The sequence below is a fragment of the Furipterus horrens genome, unplaced genomic scaffold, assembly GCF_987537825.1.
Source record: "Furipterus horrens unplaced genomic scaffold, mFurHor1.1.pri manual_scaffold_1, whole genome shotgun sequence".
NCBI lineage: Eukaryota > Metazoa > Chordata > Mammalia > Chiroptera > Furipteridae > Furipterus > Furipterus horrens.
Window position 1 is genome coordinate 21,902,705 of NW_028327171.1, and position 15,937 is coordinate 21,918,641.

Below are 15,937 nucleotides of genomic sequence, written 5' to 3' on the forward strand. Positions count from 1 at the left end.
TCCTCTCTCTAAAAATAAATAAAATCTTTAACAAAAAAAAGTCAGAAGTAGATATGAATGACTATAGCATATGCATTTATTTCAAGCACGCATAGACTACATTTCCTGGGTCATAAAACAAGTTTTATACTAAATTTTAAAACTTGATTAAAGGACTGAAATTAATGTAGAGTGAGCCCTCGGATTAAAATCTAAATAGGTTAGAAATCAATAACAAAAGGAAAAGTAAGAAATGTTTATTTATCTGGAAACAGACCTAAATGTAACATGAAAAACTACAAAACTCCTAGAAGACAACAGGAGAAAATCGAGGTGATCTGGGGTTTGGCGGTGACTTTTTAAATACTACATCAATAGCATGTCCAATGAGAGAAGAATTTGGTAACTTGAACTTCATTAAAAGACAGAATGGAAAGATAATCCAGAGTAGGAGAAAATCTTGGAAAACATATCTGATAAAGGATTGGCATCTAAAATATAAAAACTCTTAAAACTCAGTAATTAGAAAACAACCCACTTTAAAAATGGGCAGTTACGGAGAACAATTTAGAAAGAGGAAAGAGGAGGACCGAGGAACCATGGCATCCATGGCTGCTGTGTGCAGTGGTTTAGGGAGGACAAAGCTGACGCAATTCTTAACGGCTGCTGTCAGCCTCCCAAATCCCGGAACTCACGCCGTGCTATGGAAAAGTTGTTCACAGTATCAATGGATAGCCAGCAATGAGGACCTGCCTGTTCCAATGGAAAATCCTTATAAGGAGCCTCTTAAAAAAATGTATCTTGTGTGGAAAACGTGTAGATTATAAGAACGTACAGCTTTTGTCTCAGTTTATTTCTCCATTTACTGGATGCATTCGTGGAAGGCACGTAACAGGTCTTTGTGGGAAGAAACAAAAAGAAATCACGAAAGCAATTAAGAGAGCTCAAATAATGGGATTTATGCCTGTTTCATATAAGGATCCTGCATATCTCAAAGACCCTAAAGTTTGTAACATCAAATATCAGGAGTAAATTGTATAAAGTTATCAATAAACAATTAAAAATAAATTTTAAAAAATGGTCAAAGTTCTGGAAAACTCCCACCTATGGCAAATAAGCATAATGAAAAGATGCTCAAGATGATAATCATTAAGAAATTGCACCTTAAAATTAGATTACCAGTATGCATGTATTAGAATGGCTAAAATCCATAACCCTGACCATACTGAATCCTGGTGAGGAGGAGAAGCAACAGGAACTTCCATTCGTGCTGGAGAGAATGCAGTTTGTCACAGAACTAAACAAACACCATGTGAAGCAGCAATCACAATCCTTGGTATTGACCCAAATGAGTTGAAAACTATGTCCACACAAAAATCTACACACAAATGTTTACAGCAGTTCATTCATAATGGCCAAAGCCTGGCTAAACAACTTGAAAGACATACATTCAACAACTTAGGTAAAATGGGCCGATGCACTGAAAACCACACACTACCGAAACTTTAACTAGTCCTGTAACTACTAAATAAAAATCTTGATTTTAGAACTTCTGGAAAAAACAAACAAACAAACAAAAAAAACCAGTGCCCGTGGTTTCACTGCATTCTTCCAAACATTTAAAGAACACCGATTTTATACAATCTCTCCCAGAAACTAGAAGAGGAAGGCAACACTTCCCAGCTTATTTTATGAGGTCTGTCTGCATTATCTCACAAAAACTAGACTGGTATCTCTCATGAACAGTGGCAAAAATCTTAAAATATTATATCCAGCAATATATAAAAATTATTACACACTGAAGCCAAGTGGAGTTTATTCCAGGAATGCAAGACTGCCTTAATACCTGAAAATTAAATAATTCGATCCACTATTTTAACAGGTGTAGGAAGAATAAGAAAACATGGCTATGTCAATTGTTATAAAAAGAACATTTGGAAAAAGTCTCAGCAAACTAGGGCTAGAAGTCACCTTTGATATTTTGCTGACCTTCTGTTTTATCTGGCATTTCTTATTTTGTCATTATGAATGTATAATATTAAGACATTTCATCCAAGACTTTTGGTATGTGGCTTCCATTTGCCTTTGTATTCCAAACCCCACAAAATGTTTTAGCTATCAGTGCCTTAAAATCAAAAGTTGGTTTCCAGAAACAATTAAAAATAACCAAATAATTTAACAAGAGAAATAACTGTTAAAAAAAAATGGGGTGAAAGGAAGCATTAAAATATCTAAAAGGTATACAGCAAAAAGGCCTAGAAAAGCAAGATCACCAAGGAATCATTGTTTCATTAAATGAAAGCTTTGCTAAAATGGGGTTTATCCCCCAAGATGCCTTCATTGTGTGAAGGTAACAGAATACCTTCTGTAAGGACTCAGAAATATGTCACCATCTTCTCCTTGGAAAAAATTAGGCCATTAAGACAGGAAACAAAATCAAGAACTAGAAAAACGGTGGTCACAATTTAAAACACGTCTCCTAACTCAGCGGAACTCATGGGATTGTCCCTTGCAGTGCTTCCACATCTTAGCTCCCATGCCTTTACCCCACGTCAAGAAATGCTTTGTCTCATGCCCTGTTTTTTTTTAAAGATTTTATTTATTTATTTTTAGAGAGGGGAAGGGAGGGAGAAAGAGAGGGAGAGGAACATCGATGTGTGGCTGTCTCTCGCATGCCCCCAAGCAGGGGCCTGGCCCGCAACCCGCAGGCGTGGCTCAGTGGATTGAGAGCCGGCCTGCGAACCAAAAGGTCACCAGTTCGATGCTCTGTTCTCTACCTCAGGGTGGATATGCAAGCGCTTGACATCAGTCACCTAACGTTCACGCTATTCTCTTCTGGCGCTTGACTAACATTGGCTTAACTCTTTACATTGTACCAACCAGCTCAAGAATGGCACACTTTGCCATTTTCAATGTCAATAAATTAATAATTTTCTGCATCTCTAAAATTAACAAAGATTCCTCCTCTCTAGTCAGCTATATCCCTAAAGCCCCAATGACCACATCTGAGGTGGAAAATTGAAACCTAGAAGACAGCAAACAAGCACAGGACATGTGCTTATCACTGATCGTTACAGAAACACAAAATTAACCACAAGGAGCTATGACTCCACATCCACTGAAGGATAACATAACAAAAGCAACAACAAATTACAAGGAAAAGTTCCAGAGCCCGGCAAGGATTTGAGATGTGTGGAGCTATCCCGTGTTGCTGACGGGTGTGGAAAATGGCACACCCACTTTGGAAATCAGTTGGGCAGTTTTCTATAGAGTTAAACACACCCTCTGACACAACAGTCCTTATCGGTCATTTACCAAAGAGAAATCAAAACGTCTCCACACAAGACTTGTATACACATGTTCACAGCAGCTTTATTTATAATAGCAAAAAAACTGAAAATGACTTCAAGGTCCATCAGGTAGTGAGCAAATAAACAAACTGGTATAACCATACAATGCAATACTACTAAACATTAAAAAAGGAGCTAACTACTGATACATGCAACAGAAATATCTCAAAAGCATTATGTTTAGGGAAAAAAGCCAGACACAAGAGGCTACATATGACTCCATTTGTTTGAAATTCTAAAAAAGGCAAAACACTAGTGACCAAAAGCAGATCAATGGTTGCCAGTGGAGGGTCAGGGGACTGACCACAAAGGGGAACAAGGAAAATTTGTAGGTGATGGGAATGTTTTATGCCAGGATTCCGGTGGTAGCGATTACATGACTTTCATATATTTGATAAAATTCATAGAATTATACTTAAACTGGCTAATTTTAATATATATGAAATACCTTAATGCTTAAAAAGAGTATGTAAATATATCAAAATGGGTAAAATGCTTGTTAAATTCCTAAATAGTAAATAATGAGAATGTATTGTTTTAAAATCAGAATAAAAATGCCATTTAAAAACAATCGACATATTATAAATATGATTCTACCACAATGATCACTAGTACTCAGAAATAAATACATACGAACTCAGAGTTAAAAAGTGGAAAGAAAATTACTCTTTACTTTGGAGAACAGGATACTAAAATAAATTCCTTCTGAAGAGTTTCTATTAATTCCTAACGTTTAGGGTGGACTTCGTTTTAAAAAAGCAGTAAGAGAATCAGCGATTCTCAACTGGAGTGCCACAAAAATTTTTAAAACTTGTAATACCTATATACCTATTTAGTCAGGAGCACTGACCTCTTTTCCCTTGGATGTAAAAAAAAAAAAAAAAAATACAAGACAACAACACATTAGTTGTCCAGTGTAAATGAATAAAAATTATATTTATTTTTTGGTCAGATTGGTAAAAAAAAATAAAGCGTTTTTTGGTGTGCCACAGAATTTTAGTAGTTTGCATGTGCCATAAGACAAAAAAGGTTGAAAATCACTTGAAACAATATACCTAGAGCCTTGCCCTAGAAATGAAGTTGGAAGGTGTCACATGGACTCACTCTTTAAAGACACTTTTAAATGATTATTCAGTGATTTGGTTCTTGTTTTTTGTTGTTTTTTTTTTTTTTTCTGTAAGTTTCTATTTCAGAGTTATTTGCTCAAGAGTTATCCTTGGATCTCTCAGAATGGTAAGGCAAATAAATTTTCTTCTTAATTTAATGCCTTATTCTTTAAAACTGCCAAATGACAAATAGTTCTCAGACCTGGAATACATTTTTCTACCCAGTAGCACACTATTTTGTAAACAAAAGAAACAGAACAAAAATAGCACCTTCAATTAAAACTTCCATCCTGCTCAGATGCAGAGAAGAGATAAATTGGGAGTGATAATCACTTAATCTCTTTGAATAGTTCATCTATTAAACAATTCTTCAGGAACATTTTCCCCATTTATAAGGAGACTCAATATTGGTTTACAAACAGAACTAATTAACTAGTAATCTTTTTTTAATAGATTTTTAAAAATGCTTTCTGCCAAGACCATTTTGGCCAACTAAGTACAGTTAAAGAAAAAAAAAAAAAAAGTCACATTCTTTAGAACAAGGACTTAATGGTCACCTCAAGTTTAGGGGCAAAACTAATGTGCGACAATATTGTGACGTGACTCAATATAAGAATTCAGCGAGAGACAGGTCACTTTTGAGACTAGCCAAGAGAATGGACTTAGGACACAGAGGACATTCAAACGCTGGGAAGGCAATGGTAGGCTGACACACATTCCCAGAAATGGGTGCAACACCTGAACCAGTGCTGTTAACAGATCTCTACGGCATTATCAGTAAATCCCAGTCGTTGTAAGATACTCTTTTCCTTTGGTTTCTTTGCATTGATTGGAAGGCACAATAAAACGTGTAGCTTTTAGGGTACAGCAGGTTGGTCTTGATATGCTGCTTTTTCCAGTATGTCCAGTACTTTTATTTTATCAGACATATGGCTCAAACTGTTAGGTCACAAAATAAATAGAAGACAACGCTCAGCAAATAGTGCTCGTGATGAACAGTTCATGTTTCCACCAAAGGTTTATTGTCTATGTGTAGGAAAGGCAGGTTGGATAATTCAGCTGCTCAGCATTATCAGGGACTGATGATGTTCACCACCGTCCCACTGAGCTAACCTTGTGACTATAATAATAAGGCAACAGCAGTTCTGATTCTGACTAGATAATCTCCAAAGGAGGAGAGCAGAATTTCCTCCCCTAAGTCTGTTAGTGGGGAAAATCTTTCCCAGATGCCCCTTGCAGATCTCTTTTCAGTTGCTATTGGCCAGAATAGGTTCACACAGTCATGCCTTATCCGTTTACTTACAGGGAGTAAGATCATGCAAGGACCAACTTCCTTGGGCACAAGGCTGCACAGAGTGGGGAAGCACTTGAACAAAGCAAGCAAGCAGGGAAGGACAAAATGGCTGTTGGATATTAACCAATTTTCATCACAACCAGATAAGGCTGTCACACTAACTTCCACTGGCCGAGAGGGTAATAAAACAGCACTCAGTACGAAAAAAAAAAAAAAGTATAGTATAATGGACTATTATTTAAAGAAATATTTCAGGGACAAATAACAACTAAAATTCAATGAGTATACTCTACATGCCAGACACTAGTCTATGCACTTTCTGTACGTTAATATATTTAACCCTTACCTGTCTTTTACAGGTTAAGGAAAGGAAAGAGAAGCAAACCTACTTGCCCAAAATGTCTAGTACGTAACAGAGCTGAAATCTGAATTTAGGTAGTCAGACTCCAGTCCCGTATTCCCAATTGCTACACTATGCTGCATAACATGATGTAAAAGGGGAATGAATATATTCTAAAAAGACTTTTAAAAAAATAAAATAAAATAAACCAGGGGAGCTGTGGAGATCTAGAAACCAAGTCAAAAAATTAGCTGAGATTTATACACTGTACATTTTATTAAATACTGGGTTTCACTAGGACAAATGAATTTCTGATAGAAGTTTCATTTAAAAAATGTGGCTGTGTTCAAATTCCTACCTGACACTGATTTTTGGCTAAGCATTCTATATTTACTGGTTCCACACTCAATCATTATGGGCAGAAAATTAATTTCTTATAACCGAACAAAGGAATTCCTCAAGTGGTAATAACACTCAACATATATAACAGAAATACTACCAAAGTGTGGACATGACCACACACAGAGTATATGATCAGGGAACACATTGTTTTTATGGCATATTTATAATAGCTACAGGTAACATGGCTAATTCATGCACAGTCAGTCTTTACTACCTACTGAAGGTTTTTACCTTACACGGGAAAATAATTCATGTCCCAGCGTTTGGCATTTAGCCAAAAATTAAACTGCAGTGGAAAATGGCTGTCAAATTGGCTTTTCAGGGCACCATAAAAAGGCTGTCAGCTATAAGCCATCCTGGGATCGTAGAGGGAAGTTCCTGGGGGTGGCTTTTTCCTGTGTTTTGATCAAGTCTATAATAGCTGAGAGTACTGCACAGTCTCTGGATTTCATGTCCTTCCAGTCTACGGGATGGGGACTTTCAATCTTCTCTTGCAGAAGTATATCTAGTTCCTTTCTTAATTCCTAAGGTTGGAAAAATTAAACAAGTTTAATAAAGACAGATATACAAAACAATGTAATAAATAAAAGTGATGAGCTGAAACAAGGAACTTCATAAACTATTATCAAAAGACTGAAATATTTAGTAAATATACAGTAAAGTTTAAAAACTCAAACTTCGGTCTCAGACATTTACAATGGTTGGTCTGTAACTACCCAAAAAAACAATTTGGAAAAACTACGAATAAATTTTTCAACACTGTTCTCCTGAAATATATTCAGCAACATTTACAAAACATATAACACCTGGAACAAAACCACAGATAAACATTTAAAATCAGTCACCTTAACAAGATGGGCAATTCTTGCTGGAGACTGAAAGACAATCCATTCATCGACAGCAATAGTTTCCTGATCATTATCCTTCTGGATGGAAATATCACCTCCAAAGAACAAGAGACAATAGGGGGAAACTTCTGTGCAGTCATACAAGTATATCTATAATGAGAATTAAAGCAAATTAATACATTAAAGGGTCTGAATTACTGCCACATTAGTTCAATATCATCAGTATCAATTTATTAGTATTAATCCTTCTAAAATAGGTATTATCCTGTTAGTGTAATTACAGAGATTAGTTTTGAAGAAATATATTTTAAATGAACCATTCTTTATTAATACAAGGAATATAAGAGTTTTATATTTATGTTTCAATCCAAACAATAGTATTATTCTTTAAACAAAATATTTTCTGAGTGACAAAACCAAAACACTAATGTAGTTGAAATTATTTTTATAGATATATAAACAGAATCCCACTTAACATTCTGACCAATACTTATAAGGTATACTGACATGCCAACAAAATTCTTTGTACTGTGTAAACTCCTGTATACCAGAAAATCCCAGTATTTCCTGAACACATGCTCTGAAAGAAAATTATGCAAATCAAGTGACTGTCCCAACAAAATACAAACATGGACCATAACAGACTTGCACATTAAAAGTAGAGGTTATTTCCTTAAGGAAGTTAGAATTCATGTCAGAAGAAAGATTTTTTGAAGAACAAACTTTGTTTCTAATTACGAAAACTATGTAATTATAAAAACACAGCAATGACTTTCAGATCAAAGATTATTCTAAATATTTGCTTACACTGCTCGTTCTCATCTTCAGGTGATAGATAAGCCAGTTGTAGTGAAAGTCGGCTTGTTCCACATTAACAGACTTAGGATGGATAGCAACCAGCCCATCCGTTTTTGTGTAAACTTTCACCCTTTAAAAAAGTTAAAATGTAGCAGTTAAAAAAAATTCTGGGAGATTCCAAACCAATTCCAGAATTTAAAAAAGCTCCACAGGTAAGTTTCAGTTTATTTTTGCAATATAAACTTACAAATTTATATTTGAGGAAATAATTTGTTTTAATAAAACATAAAAATAGCTAACTGTGAATACATCAAATCCTTATAATCACATCAAATCCTCTTTTTGAAGGTGTAAATTATTTAACACATTAGAAAGGTAACAAAATATTCCTTAATTATGTTTCTGCTATACAACTGAGGAACAGAGAATGAAATAAACAGCTAAAATAGTTCAAAGGGATTCAGACCAAGAGAACAGTCTAAACATAATACTCTCGATAATACTAATAGCCCTCAATGCAAAGAATAACTTTGTGAAATGACTGATTAAGAAATGCTGTTTAGAAGGGGTTTTAGCTACAACTGACTTTTAAAAACTTATTCTAAAATATGTTTAAATGGTCTCACATTCACTCAAATCCCCCATTTTCAAAACAGGAATACCTGGAATAAGTGTACTTTGACACAGCTCTACTTCAGTCTCTTCATTCCCGGGGTTCTTTTCTTTGATAGTCACAAATTTTTTTTACGTCAATTTGTAGGAGTTTTTAATATTATTCAACAGGGAGAGGTTTGGTGGTTTATTTTTAAATAGTCAATAGTAATTACCTGTATTAGATGACATAAAAGCTGATAATCCATTGATCTTTCCTATTTGTTTTTTTACATATGTTAGTTTTATTTTTTTATTTTTCCATTATAGTCTTCTTTCAGTATTATTTTGTATTGGTTTCAGGTGTATAGCTTCATGGTTAGACCATCATACGCTTTACATAATATTCCCCTCGATACTTCCAGTACCACCTGACACCAGACACAGTTATTGCAGTATTATTGACTACATTCCCTATGATACACTTTATATCCCCATGACTACCAGTCGGTACTTCCATAATCTCGTCACCCTTTTCACCCAGTCCCCCAGCTCCCCCTCACCTCTCACAACCAGTCCAGTCTGCTATGAGTCTGTTCCAATTTTTGTTTGTTCGTTCATGTTGTTCTTTAGATTCCACATATAAGTGAAACCATATGAAAGTATCTTTTTTGTGCTTCTAGGAATTCATAATACTTCCATCAAAATCAGTCACTAGTCATTATTCAGGATAGAATCAGAAATTGTTTTTCCTCACTGCACATTCAATTTAACCAGTGCCACCCTGCAACCCTCCTTCACTACAGGAGCAGAGAGAAAGTATTTTAGGCTTTGTGGACCCTATGATCTCTGTTATAACTCCTGAAGTCTGCTAGTGTAGCAGGGAAGCAGAAACAGACAATATGTAAACAAACAGGCATGGCTATGTTCCAATAAAAATTAACGCAAACAAGGTTTTGGCTAGTATGCCAAAAATTGTTGACCTTTGGTCTAGACCAAAAAAAAAATCACTAATCCAAATACAGTAGTCCCTCTCTATATTGTGGTTCACTTATCGCGGCCTCACTGTATCGCGGGATTTTTAAAAATATTATATTTAATTATTTATTGCGGATTTTTCAATATATCACGGGATTTTGCAGTACTGTATATGTATGTTGTCAAAGTTACGTAGGTGTAAGAGTGTAGAATAAATGTAAGGTTCCTACTTCGCTGGGGGGGGTGGGGTGGGGAGGGGGGAGGTCTAAAACGTAATACCCATAAGTGAGGGAATGCTATGCTATACACCGTTTTTTTTTCCATAAAGCCTTCCCAGGACGGCAGAGAGATACATAAAGTATTTGTATTTCAGAGAGTCTCTCTGATAAGGTACCTGTTAAGTTAGGGATACATATGAAGAAGCTGACGAAGTATTAATGTTAAAAAGTACTTGGATCACTAAAAGTGTGTATAATCCAGCCACAATGATTAAAATTCATGTTATTCAAAATCTTATACTTGGGAATAGGGTTTCTGAGCATCAGCATTTTTGACATACTGAATTATTTGTTGTAGGGGCTGCCCTCTGCACTGTGGGATGCTTAATAGCACCTGTGGCCTCAGTCTATTAGTACCAATGTGGTTATAACAACCACAAAGGTCTCCAGACACTCTCATATGTCCCGAGGGGCAAAGTCAAACTCAGTTAAGAACCAATGCTCCTGAATAATGCCTGCACTTTATCCTGAGGTCTGTATTTTTTATGTTTATAATCATAGGGTATGACAGCCTTTTCATTTAATATCACTTCAAATATTTTATGTTACTACACAATAGCTGTTTATATGCCCATCTAACAGAAGTCATATAATATGGTATTATAAAAACATAATTTCCCCACTGCTACTAGACACCTATGCTGTTTATAATATAACTTTTTTAAAAAGTTTGGAGCTACTTTCTTAGGACATATGCCTCCAAGTTAAAATATTCACCTATGGATCCACTGGACCAGGGATAATTTTAATGACTGCTGATACATAACTCTCATCTAGATCACCCTTCAATAGGGTGGCAACAATTCACTTACCATTAGCCATTTGTGACTTTCAGTTTCTCTCTTTCTTCACTAGCTCAGTTATTAACACACTGACTGCTACACTAGAAAAGAGGTTTCCCTGGAGCCACGATGTTTTATTACAAAAATAGAATTAAAAAATTGAAAACAAAATACTTCTTTGTGATTTAATGAAAAAGTAGTGGGAAAGCTTGGAAACAGTTCATAAAGGAAGTGTTTTTGTTTACATGTCAGATTTAGTGAAATTTAAAGATTAAAATAGAAAATAAATTAACTTCTATTCATTTGGTCCACTTTTTAAATTGCCAGTATTAATTTAACAATAAAACCATCAGTAAGTAAGATTTTCATGAACCATCTGCAGGGTTTTATCCACGAGGCCACTCTTCACGTAGTATGTATGTTACAGAATGGTAGCGTGAGTTGCCAGTGCACCACGAGGCACCCAGGCAAAGTGACGTGTGAGCTGTGTACTCTTCACAAGGCTCCGGGCTTAAAATTAGGGCGAGTTAAATATAACTCACATGGCAGTTAATGTGTTAAGTAAAAATAGGCCATGTTCTCTCCAATTACTACTCTTTTCGTATATATATTTAAGTCATACTTTACTTTTCAAAATAGTAAAATCACATTTTTATTCAGAGACAAATTACAAAATTAACTGTTTTATAAGAGGAAAAGAGTCCTGAAGCAGAATCTATTCTAAGTAATGTTCATTTGGCACTGTTTTTCTTTTCTTTTCTTTTTCTTGGCATTAAAAAAGTGTTGCATTTATTAAAGTTTAAGATAGCTTGTCTTACACAGAGTTTGATATAATATAGTTACAAATAACCACTACTCAGGTCAGGTCACTGAACTTCTGGGATGATTTTAATACCTGGCTTACTTTCCTCACGTGTACACCATTAAATTTAATAATATTCTTTGTGAACAATGGGTGATGGAGAGTTGACACCAGAGTTATGCTGTGAAGGGAAGTGATGCCTCTGTGAACAGTCTGCCTTCTTTTAAATGATCAAAAGCAAAAAGAACAAGAATATGGCCCGTGTATGAATAAGAACAAATTACAATATGAGCCCTGTTGCATTACAGGATTTCAAAAATTTAAGGAGAGAATTCAAGTAATTCATAATAATCTTCAATGCTTACATTTTTCTTTTTTTACCCAAATTTAGTCGAATTTTAGCAACTTTGGGATATAAACCAGCACAGATGACAGCTTTAATTATCTTCTCATTATCTATTAGGGGTGGGAAGGTAGAGAAAAAAAGAGTAAAATACTGATACAATGGACAACAGCAGCAAGTTCTTTCCACTGTGGTTTCTGCTTTACCTGAATTTATATTAGATTTTGGATCTGTAGGATTTCTACTGTTTATAAATCCAGCTCCAAGAAGATGCTCAGCAAACTGCCCTTTCATGTTATGCAGCATCTAGAGAGCAATGGTAACAAACAGAACTAGAAAACCTTCCACAGATTTATGGGGGTTATAAAGCATATACGCATAAATAAATTTAGCTGTAGGCTTTCCCGCTTTATAAAATACTTTGGTGAAACTGTGATGTTTTAGAGCGGAGGCTGGCAAACTACAAAATTTATAAAAACCCGTTTTTGTCAATAAAGTTTTATTGGAACAAGGCCATACCCATTCATCTACATCCTATCATAGTTGCTCTGCACTATAATGGCACAGGTGAGCGGCTGCAACAGAGACCATATGGCCTAGAAGGCTAAACTGGTTATCATCATACCTTTTATAGAAAAGGTATGCCTATTGTAGTAAATAATCACTGATGTTTAAGGATTTCTACTCCATTTTGCAAAAAGACACTAATATAATCTTCAAAATTGTTCTCCACCCCATATTTTGAAAGAAATACAGAAAAAGTACAAGGAAAGTAACCCACATCCCTCCATATTTCTACTACTGAAAATTAACTACTGTTGCGTACTGACACAAAAACTTAAGGTCATTTTTTATTTTTAAGAGAAATAATTATTTGAATAAAAATGATGCATAGCACATTATGAAGCATTCAAGTAATACTAAAAAGTACAAATGAAAAAACTTTCCTGAACTCAATACTGTCAGAAAAATCATATACTAAGAAATTATATTGCAGACATATATATATACAGACAGAAGAGTTAGAAATGCTATCATAACAATGGGATACCAATATAGAAGCTATTTTTAAAGTTAATTCTAGTTCGATTAAAAAAAAAAAAAAAAGACATGAGACTGAATTGGGTGAATTCTACATTATAGTCATATTTAAGTGTATCTTCCTTTTATGGATTGTGAGTGACCTGAGTCTCCCAACCTAATTGTTCTTATAACTGACTTTCTGAGTTACTTCCTGGTTTTCGTTACCATTATTCTTTATTGGCCAGGTAATACCTTTACATTCGATTCTGTATCTATAATTTCTGTTTTGTACTTGTTGTATATTTAAATAATTTCCGTGTACACCAGATTTAGCATGCATTCTCCATTGCTGAATTCTTTTTGATTTCTCTCTTAATGGGTAGCATTTCACTGTCAGTGAATTTTACAAGTGCTTTCTTGAATGCCTGTCCTTTGTCTTTATATTTTAATATCTTGACTGAATATAGTAACAGTTGGATTCAGCCACCTTCTCGCACTTGCGGTTCATTTTTCCTTTTTCAGAAATATGTTTTTAAACATCTCTCCAACACACATTTATTCACACTTAAATTTTCTATGTATAGACACCTATGATCTTCACGATGAATCAGTCCTGTCTTCCTGCCTACAAGCTTTTTACTCATTGTTTTATGTTTCCCTTTTGCAACTGCATCTACAAACTGTGATTATTCCAAGACTTTCTTCTATGGTAATAATTTTTTAAAGGGCTGTCCATTTTGTTCCTTATAATTCTTTTGGTCTTTCTCTTAGCCCAGCAATCTTTTCATCATTCTATTGGTTTAATTTCTTAATGTTGTTTTACTGAATTCATATTCTTAAACTGTTCTTTACTATGAAGCAGTTGTAAAGTATTTTCTGTTGAGACATGCTATGTTCCATTCCTTTTTTCTTTTGCCTGTAGTATCTTTCAGAGTTGCCATGATCCTTCATAGCATTTTGTTACTGCTTGGGCACTTCTGATTAAATATGCTAGATTTCTGACTCTTTCACTCCCTTGTAGATTTGTTAAATGTCCAGGACCTGAGCTGGAGTGTACGTGTAACTGGGAAAAGTGAGGATATCCCTATTCTTACTGGCTTAAGATCACTTCTCCATTCAGCGTATATATCCTGTTTATTGTTTACTTTCTTCTGTTTCACAAATGCTTCTGTCCAGTGTTCTCTCATTTACACTAAATCAGTTAAAGATACCTACATAAAAGTTAAATATACTTATGCTATTTGATATAAAAAATAAATTTTAGAAATATCAGTGAGACATCAAAATGCCAACTAGAGGAAAAGCACAGGGACAGTAACTGAGCCTTATTGTGTTTTTGCTACACTCTAGACTCTCTGTATCTTTTCTCAGACATTAGTTTTTTATTATATTATACATCTTTTCTTGCTCTGTTGCAGTTGATTTAATAAAAATTTCATATGATTCAACTTCATAAGACAAATTCACACAATTAATCTTTTGCTATGGATCTAAATGTATATATTCATACAGGTACTCTATAATCTAACATGTATGAGAATCACTCCAAAACATTCACCGTTACCTGCAGTGTGTTTGAAGACAAAAAATATTCCCAGCAATAGTCTTTTTCATATCTGAATCCACGTCGTCTAGCTTTTTCCCAGCCCTATGGGGCAAAGAAATGAAGAAAACCATTTATATTGCTCCTCAAAGCAAACAATAACTACTTCTCTGTCTTCATTTTGGTAATAATTTAATCTTCTAATGATGTTTTCTGTGTAATATGGTCAAAGAATTTTGAAATTTATAAACTAAAAAAAAAGCCTCCCCATGATTCTAGTCATTGCAGTAACCACCACTGAACTTTCGGACCTTTGTACAAATAAGTAGAAGTTACACAGTAAATAGTGTATTTGTATTTTATACAAAATGGCATACTGTACACAACGTAGTAAACTAAATGAGCACTGTTGAACAAATTTCAACGCTATCAAATATTTTCCAATTTTTACAAAGATGACTTTCATTTTTTAACTAGAGGAGAAGGAAAGATGGGGAAAAAGGAAAGTAATATTGAATTAGCTCAAAGAAAAAAAAAAAAACTTTCCCATAATATGTAGTACAAAACTGAGTAGAGAGGCTGCTGCCTCTATAAACCAAATTACATTTAAATTTTGCAGAGATAAGTGATGTTTATCCTGATACACCTGGCTTTTAGAAGAAGAAAATGTCTGTATTCTGAATACTGTATGATTATGATACTCTATCAAAATATTAAATAGGAATATAGGTATTATTTATTAATGAACAGAGACAGACCTTCTTTCATGAAATGTCAGTAAGATAGATACAAGTGAATATCAAATAAAATTTTAAAATAAATTGTTCATTTTTCAATTGTTACCAAAACAGAAAGACTTCTTTTCCAAAAGTGTAAAATTAAGTTATTAGAAAACTTAAAAGTGAGATTAAAATTTTTTGTTAAATTTTTTCAAATGTTCAACTAATTTTAACATTCTCACTTAGCAAGGTATTCCTAATACCTATGATAATATAGATTTTTAAAAGTTAAATATGTTTTATTCGATGATCAGCTTTTCACTTGAATAAACTGTCACAAGTCATTTCTTACCTCAAATGCGTTCACAACTGTCAGGTGGTCACTTTTAGAATCCTTTGCCAATTCCTTTCTTCTTGCATCTGCGACCTTTTCTTTCCCCTTAAAAAACACAGACCAAGACACTTAAATGGCTCTGACACTATATATTAGAACATTCTGATAAAAAAGCTAATGAAAAAAGGTATCTAAGCAACAACTATCATGAGTACATAAAAATGCCTAGCCTTTCTTTTGTAGCTTTCTTACCAATGGAATGACAAAGGGATCCTTGAAGCTGAGGCTAGCAGCAATGGTGAGAACTGGGTCTAAGCAACAGAACAGAGCTCCAAAAAGAATCATCTTTCCAATGTGTGGCTCAACTGGTAATCGTGCTAAATGGACTCCAAGAGGTGTTAATTCTTCTTGTTTATCCAACGCATTC

General features: G+C 34.5%; 1 protein-coding gene and 1 pseudogene across 1 annotated transcript in view; one reads left to right on the top strand and one right to left on the bottom strand.

The window, feature by feature from the left end:
- The first annotated feature begins 248 nt into the window (after positions 1 to 248).
- On the top strand, positions 249 to 1,011 carry LOC150020750 (small ribosomal subunit protein bS18m pseudogene; annotated as a pseudogene).
- Positions 1,012 to 6,321: 5,310 nt separating this feature from the next.
- The window catches only part of DHX36 (DEAH-box helicase 36), a 35,284-nt gene continuing 25,668 nt past the window's right edge, over positions 6,322 to 15,937 (bottom strand). Inside the window, exons 18-25 of the mRNA XM_090273026.1 lie at positions 15,763 to 15,936; positions 15,529 to 15,615; positions 14,479 to 14,562; positions 12,098 to 12,197; positions 11,914 to 12,004; positions 8,127 to 8,247; positions 7,317 to 7,469; positions 6,322 to 6,995 (exon numbers count right to left, since the gene is read on the bottom strand). Of these exons, the coding sequence (XP_090129152.1) occupies positions 6,816 to 6,995; positions 7,317 to 7,469; positions 8,127 to 8,247; positions 11,914 to 12,004; positions 12,098 to 12,197; positions 14,479 to 14,562; positions 15,529 to 15,615; positions 15,763 to 15,936 (990 nt within the window). The 3' untranslated portion in view covers positions 6,322 to 6,815. The remainder of the gene's footprint in view (positions 6,996 to 7,316; positions 7,470 to 8,126; positions 8,248 to 11,913; positions 12,005 to 12,097; positions 12,198 to 14,478; positions 14,563 to 15,528; positions 15,616 to 15,762; position 15,937) is intronic.